A 7,023-nucleotide genomic window follows, 5' to 3' on the forward strand; every position below is an offset into this window, starting at 1 on the left:
TGTGACTCTATGAGAACTCCCAGACTCGGTCTTATAGGTAAGGCAGAGACTTGGTGAGGCTGCAAGCAGAAGGTACATGAGCCAATGCATGCATGTTACAAGGAGTATGAGCTTTTGTTATCTTGTAAGAGCTTGACCTGAAAGCCGTCAGGGATTTCTGGGGTGGCCTATGAAACTGGGATTTTGTATTGATTAGCTGTCAATTAAATCACATGGTTAAAGAATTCATTTATGCTTAGCAATTAGAACTTCATCGTAAAGAGTGGAAATCTGTGTGTGTGTTAAATGGGAAAACGTGAGATAATCATTGTTTATCACGCTAAAAGTTTACATTCTGATAGCCAAGCTTATTAAGATATCTGGAACACTAGGTGTTTAGGTTGAAGGCTGGAAAACAGAAAGTCAATTACTTACATGGTCAAATTTGTGTAGACTTTTCATTAAGAAGTTTTTTAATCAGATTGTTACAAATTAAAAAATTTTAAACTACCATCTTAAGTGGGAGACCTGCTGAGATTTTTATGTCCAACAGAAGAACCTGTAGATGTCTTAGTCAAATTTTACATTTCAATAATAGTGCGTGCCATAAAGGGCTTTCACAAAGAGGAAATGAGTTGATTTATGCAATGTGCTGTGCATGTTTCTGAGACGGTTGTTTTACCTAATTTGTTCACCGGGTTTAGAAACTGTGATCTCTACTTCCAGGAATGACAAGTCCAACTTGTGATTGTGCTAAGGCCTTTCAATTTTAGCCAGAGAATGGTTTTTTGGTTAAGTTTACATGTCAGATGTGTTTATACAAAGGGTTTGGATTTGATGTTGCAGACAGTAAATAAACAGTCAGAGGCTTTAATCAGAGAGATTGCATGATCAAATTTAAGTGTCATGCTAACAAGGGTATGTCTAATTCTGAGAAAGTGCAGATCTGGTTTTTTTCTTTCTTTCTTTTTTTTTAAATCCTGCTGGAAGGTATGGATTTGAGCTAATGGGAGTTTTACATAAAGGACAGAATGGAGATTTTTGTTTATTTGGGTTTTTTTGGGGGGGTGTTTTTGGTTTTTGGTTTTGTTGTTGTTATTGCTGTTGTTTGTTTTGCTAGGTCAGCCTAGTGGCCCTAAGAAAGAAAATTGAGATGTAACAGAAGGTGTTGAATTTATAATACAATAGCTGCATGGCTGGGCTATTGAATAGCTTAATTTGTTTTGCAAACCAATACATCCCTTTAAATTCAATTTCCGCGCACTAAATCCTCCCATTGCCAGACTTTCAAAAATTCTAAGACAATCAGATTTCAAAGGTCCTGTGCCCTCCTCTTAGCCAACTTCATAATTCTGCTAGATACCCCCTGTCCTGGAGGAAATGAACAGTGACAGAGAAAAGAGGCTACTTTCAAGAATGAGAAGCCTGTGTCTGACTGAGCAGAAGGGAAACTTGGAAACATAGGATCCGGGAAGCATGCATAAATGTTTGCATGAGCAGAATTGAGGCCAGATGTTTCAGGCTCCAGGAGCCCTGCAGACCGGGGCAATCCTGGGAGGGTAGGTTTTAGAGAGGCTGGGAAGGGTGTTTGGAAACCTCCAGCTCAGCGCTGGAGAGAACATAGCTTTGGCTGAGTAACAAATTGAGAAAGAGAAATCACCCCATCCCCCCCCCACACACCAAGTATGACATAGGATGAAGCAACAAAAGTACAAGTTTTCAACACACAGTAGGCATTTTATAAACATTTACGGCGAGAAAATTAAAACCAAAAGTCATGCTCTCTCCCACTTACTTCCAGTTGGAGCCTGGAAGAGGAAATAAGAGCTATTTTTGGCTGCTGACCCAACTGGCAGGATAGTGGCCAAGTGCCCAATTTCTCCTCTTTCCCCGGAGTTTGTGAGACAGCAAGCATCTCCATGCAGAATCCCGCCCCCCAACCAAGCATGCTGGGCTGGCTCCAGACGGCCAAGCCTGCCAGCAGTGGCTTCGAGTGGCATTGAGATGTGACCTTATGACTTTTGGGTCACTAGAGGCAGGAAGGGAAACTGACCAGGCATGGGTGCCAGGGCAAAACAGGCCAAAAGTGGGCCCTGCCAGAGGCTTGCTTGCCACAGAGGATGCTCTGGGCTAGTTGCTCCACAAAATTTATGGACTGTGAATTTCTCATTCCAGTGGAGGAAATAGGCGGGCGGGGCAGTCAGACTCTGACTCCGCCTGGGAGGCAGGTCAGGGGTTGAGCCTCTCCCATTCAGGTGCCCCAAGTGACCAGAGGTGGAAGAGGTTGTATTAAATACAGGGAGAATTTCTCTGGTTTTTCTCTGATTCTAATTACTTAGGCATCTGGTTTGTCCTTGAGAATCTGACCCTGACATCTTGAGTCCCTAAATTGCTGCTTTTCTTCCTGCTTTTCTCCCTTCTGCCCCTAGGTTCTGATCTCCACAGCCGCGGTCGCTGACCACACACATCACAACCTTACCCGTCTTCAGAGCACAGTCCTTTCCAACCGACGACATGATGGAACCCTCTGAAGACTCATTTGAGACGATGATGGAGCTTAAGAATCCATCATCAAAACAAATGGAGTCCTCCGAGGGCTCATCCAACACCGCTGAGGAGACACCAGGCACCAGCGGGGCGCAGGCGCAGGCGCAGGCAGAGGCGGGCTCAGCCAGTGGCCCAGCCCAGGAGCCACCCAGTGGCTTGGTCCAGGAGACAGAAGAGCTGCCCACTGATCTACTCCAAGACATGGAGAAGTCATCCAGTGGTCCATGTGTGAAAACAGAGGATCCACCGAACGACCTACTCCAAGACTTGGAGGAGTCATCCAGTGGCCGGTGCGACGAGACGGAGGATGCACCAAACGTTCCGTTCCAGGACCTAGAGGAGTCATGCGACATTTCACATGCGGAAGAAGACGGCGAAGACCCACTGAGTGAGATATCTGACGGGCTGTGTGTAGTGTCAAGCAATTCCTCTGAGACCCGGTCAGACGAAGATGACACTAACCTGGATGTTACCAGTGGGGAGTTCGGAGAGGAGAGTCAGGCCGGGAACTCTCCAGAAGAAGTCGTGGCCACAATGGGGTCCATCATCTCGCTGTTCCTCCGAATGCAAGACGTCAGACAGCAGCAGATAGTGGCAGAGGAGCTCTTGACGGATGCCATCGATGACGGCCAGCTCCCTTCCATCAGGCCCTTCTCTGGAGATCGCAGAGATTACCATGAGTTCATTGTACTCTGCCAGATGGCCTTGCAGAACCACCAAGCAATGTTCCCCAATGATCAACTTCGAGTGAGATTTCTCATCCGCCACATGACTGACCTAGCCTTAGAATGGGCCACCACCTTGATAGAGCAGGAAAGCCCCCTGTTGAACAACTTCTCAGCCTTCCTCCAGGCCATGTCAGACAGGTTCGAGTACCGGCAGACGCTGCGTGTGGCAGAAGACGCCATATTCAGTATCAGGCAGGGCAACCGTAGTGTTGCCGATTACATCAATGAGTTCCAGAGTCTGGTACCCACCTTGCGCTGGCCCGATGAAGTCCTGCAGGCCCACCTGTGCCAGGGGCTCAATGAAGACATCAGGCATTATCTGTTCCGCATCCCTCAGCCAGAATCCCTGGAGAACCTGATGGTGCTGGTCCTGCAAATTGAAGATAAGCTGGCAGAGAGAAGAGCCGTGCTCAGGCTACCCCCTGAGTCCCGCCCAAGGAACATGACCTGGATCGACTCACCTGCCCCAGAGAAGTGGCGGGTGAGCAGCTGGCTTCCCTACACGCTCCATCCAGACATTGACCATGCCCACATCTTCCTGTTGCTCATGGTGAGGGTGAGCCCCTACCACAGTGTCGCAGTGCAGGCCCTGCTGGACTCAGGAGCAGAAGGGAACTACATGGATGAGAGGTTTGCCCAAGAACACTACGTGGAGCTCTACGAGAGACCCTATCCACAGGCAATCCAAACTGCGGATGGCTCCCTCATCGGCAACGAACCTACATGGCTGTACACCGAACGCCTGCTGTGCGTCCAGCAGAACCATTATGAATACATCGAGTTTGACATTGTACCTTCGCCTCACTTCTCTGTGGTCTTGGGCATCAAGTGGCTCCGAACCCACGCACCTGACGTTGACTGGATCAAAGGCCGCTGCACCTTCCACTCTCCCTACTGCCTGAGGAATTGCTTCACCCCACCGCCACCATGCATCGCACTGGAGAGATACGGAATGAGCCTGCTACCCGGATTGCCACACCCATACTCAGACCTGGCCGACGTGTTTAACCCGAAGGAAGCAGATGATGAGACTTCCGACCAGCCAAGCTCAGACGGATCCGATGATCTTTCTGAATCAGAGCCCTCTGAGCTTCAGCAGGCTGGAGACAGTGATCGCAACGACGTCTTTTACGAGTGCCGTTCCAGGGCGCCTTGGGCATCTGTGACTGCCAGGATGCAAGAAAAAGCCAGGCAGCAAGAGGAGTATTGGATACTGTGTGACATGCTGACTGACAGACAGGACTACATACAGATGATACCAGAACTGTTTGACCAGTTACATGGAGCTGCATGGTTCACAAAGCTGGTGCTGAGCAGGGACATTAAGGGGGCTGATATCAACTACAGCGTCACACGCACGGAAGACACATGGAGAGCAACGTTTGGTTTGACCCTTCACCAGATGAGATGCTACCGGCCCTTCACAATGTGCTCATTTGCTGATGAATCTGATAACGAGATTCACTTCATCCTAAAAGACATCCTAGGCTTCTACGTGATTGCCCGTGGCCAGGAGGTCCTGGTCTACTCAATGAGCCAGGAGGAACACGTTGAACACGTCCGCCAGGTCCTGCTCCGGTTCCGAAACAACAACGTCTACTGCTCGCTGGACAGAAGCCAGTTCCATCGCCAAACCGCAGAGATCATGGGCTTCGTCCTGTCCCCCAAAGGGGTGAAACTCAACAAGACCCTCATGAATCTCATTATGGGGTGCCGTGTCCCTGGCAACAGAAGGTGCCTGCAAACCATTATCGAACTCGTCTATCCCTACCGCCACTTCGTGGAGCACTTTGCCATCATCGCAGACCCCCTGGTGAGGCAGCTGCTGAGTTCAGAGCCCTACTACTGGGGAGAAGAGGAACAGGAGGCCTTGGAATGCCTCAAGAGGGCCTTCCGCAAGGCACACACTCTCTACCACCCCAAGCCTCAGAATCCATTCTACCTGGAAACAGGCGTCACCGGGTCATTCCTACATGCCTCCCTGGTCCAGACCGATGAGGAAACTGGCAAAAAAGCTACCTGCGCTTTCTACTCACGACGCCTCTCCCCAATGGAGGTGGAGTACCCTCAAGTGGAGTTGAGGATCCTTCCAATCCGGGCTTCCTTCATGGTGTGGTGCCGCTACCTGGAGAACACCGAGGAGCCCATCATGATCCTTCTCAACACAGAGGATCTAGCCTCTCTGAATAATGACAGGCTCACCGTACTTCTCCCCGGGCATTGGGTCTTCTTCTTCTCCCACTTCCATTTCGATGTCATGGAGCTGCCCGATGAAGACGACACCTTAGCCCTGTCCCAAAGGAGAAGCTGGAACGACAGAGCTGCCCGAGGCAGGATCATGCGGCCACTGCTGCTTCTTGCCTTGAGGAGAGGTCGAAGGGACACCTCCGCCGAGTCTGATTCTGATGTCGAGCCCCAGTCCGAGTCCGAGTCCAGGTCCCGGTCCGACACTGAGATAGAGTCCGAGGACAGTGAATATGGCTCATACCAGGAATCAGAAGACTACAGTCAGCAGACTTTGGTGCAGCAGCTACTGTCTGCCATCCCGATAAACCAGCTCTTCAGTGGCATCCTGGCCCACTTCAGTATGGCCCAGATCCGGGTCGTTATCCACAGCTTCTACCGTGGCCTGATCTACTGGAAGAATGCCCTGGGTGTAGCGTCCCTTCTGGCGATGATGAGGGTGAGGCAGCGCCAGTGCCCAGTGCCTACCCCCTCTTGGGAGGTGGAGAGGCCTCAGCCCCGACAAACAGTCCGACTCATCCTGGACTCTTCCCTCATTGCAGGTAGTGGCATGTCCGCAGCCATTGCTCAGTTGTTCAACCAGATGCCCTCTCTTGCGGGTGCCAACACCCTTCCATCTCGAGAGTTGGCTGAAGTGTTCCTGACCCCAGGCGGCTGGCATCAGAATGCAGTGAATTTCCGGCCCCGACGGGACCTGCAATTCACACCTGGGTACTGGTTGACCCTGTGTGAGTTCTTCGGGGTCAGAGTCAACCCCGACGATGACATCTTCCCTGCCCCAATCCGGCACCGATGCTTGGAGCTGCGCGTCATTGGTGATGAAGATGTCGTCTTGCGAGAAGCCCTGCAAGACGACCTGCAACGTTACCGTCAGAGTGGCCTGCATGACGGCCTGCAAGACACCTCGCAGGACGCGCAGGGTAACGACGTGCAAGACCTGCTTGGCGACCAAGAAGTGGTCACCCTCCGCCCACGAAATCTGTTGGACCCCCAGGTCCTAGATTTCCTCAACAACCGCCTTCTCTACATTCTTGGGGCCGATGGCCAGCTTACTCTAGCCACCAGAGATGAGGTGGCCCGGACTCTTGCACGATTCCTGGTCATAGCCTCCAGAACGGTCCCGCCTTCCCCACCCAGGGACCAGGCCAGGCTGCAACAACTATCGGACTCATCAGATGATGAGCTTGAGTGAAAACACAACCAAGTCTCTGCCATCCGTCCTTGTGCCTCAACCAGCTTCGCTCAAATCCAGCGCCCCCTCTTGCCACTCCCAACCCAAGGGGAATCCACTTGTGAAGGGGCCACATCTTCAACTCATCAACCAGCCAACATCATCTGTGCTAAAGGACTAGCCAACTGTCAGCGTCCCAGAGCCAGCCAAGACTGTGCGACCCTGTCCTAAACGTCCAAGACAGACTGTGCAACCCTGTCCTAAATGACCAAGACTGTGCAACCCTGTCCTAAACGTCCAAGACTGTGCAACCCTGTCCTAAACGACCAAGACTGTGCAACCCTGTCCTAAATG

The 7,023-nt window shown here is 51.1% G+C and overlaps 1 protein-coding gene and 1 non-coding gene across 2 annotated transcripts; one reads left to right on the plus strand and one right to left on the minus strand.

Moving 5' to 3' along the window:
- The first annotated feature begins 2,493 nt into the window (after positions 1 to 2,493).
- Rtl1 (retrotransposon Gag like 1) lies at positions 2,494 to 6,690 on the plus strand. The gene is made up of 3 exons (XM_027416405.2): positions 2,494 to 2,809; positions 2,897 to 5,661; positions 5,722 to 6,690. Exons 1-3 carry the CDS (start codon positions 2,494 to 2,496, stop codon positions 6,688 to 6,690), a joined length of 4,050 nt encoding a protein of 1,349 aa, XP_027272206.1.
- Positions 4,289 to 4,358, minus strand: Mir127 (microRNA mir-127). The gene has a single exon (NR_162752.1). It is a non-coding gene; the product is annotated as a microRNA mir-127 (primary transcript).
- Positions 6,691 to 7,023: the final 333 nt, after the last annotated feature.

The sequence above is a fragment of the Cricetulus griseus genome, chromosome 5 (assembly GCF_003668045.3).
Source record: "Cricetulus griseus strain 17A/GY chromosome 5, alternate assembly CriGri-PICRH-1.0, whole genome shotgun sequence".
Classification (NCBI taxonomy): Eukaryota; Metazoa; Chordata; class Mammalia; order Rodentia; family Cricetidae; genus Cricetulus; species Cricetulus griseus.

Bases quoted from the DNA above. Each gene is read 5' to 3' on its own strand.
- Rtl1 (XM_027416405.2), top strand. From the start codon at position 2,494: ATGATGGAACCCTCTGAAGACTCATTTGAGACGATGATGGAGCTTAAG. The intron at 2,810-2,896 runs GTGGCCGGTGCG...ATGCGGAAGAAG, and splicing joins AGACTTGGAGGAGTCATCCA to ACGGCGAAGACCCACTGAGT. The intron at 5,662-5,721 runs GTCGAGCCCCAG...ATAGAGTCCGAG, and splicing joins CCGCCGAGTCTGATTCTGAT to GACAGTGAATATGGCTCATA.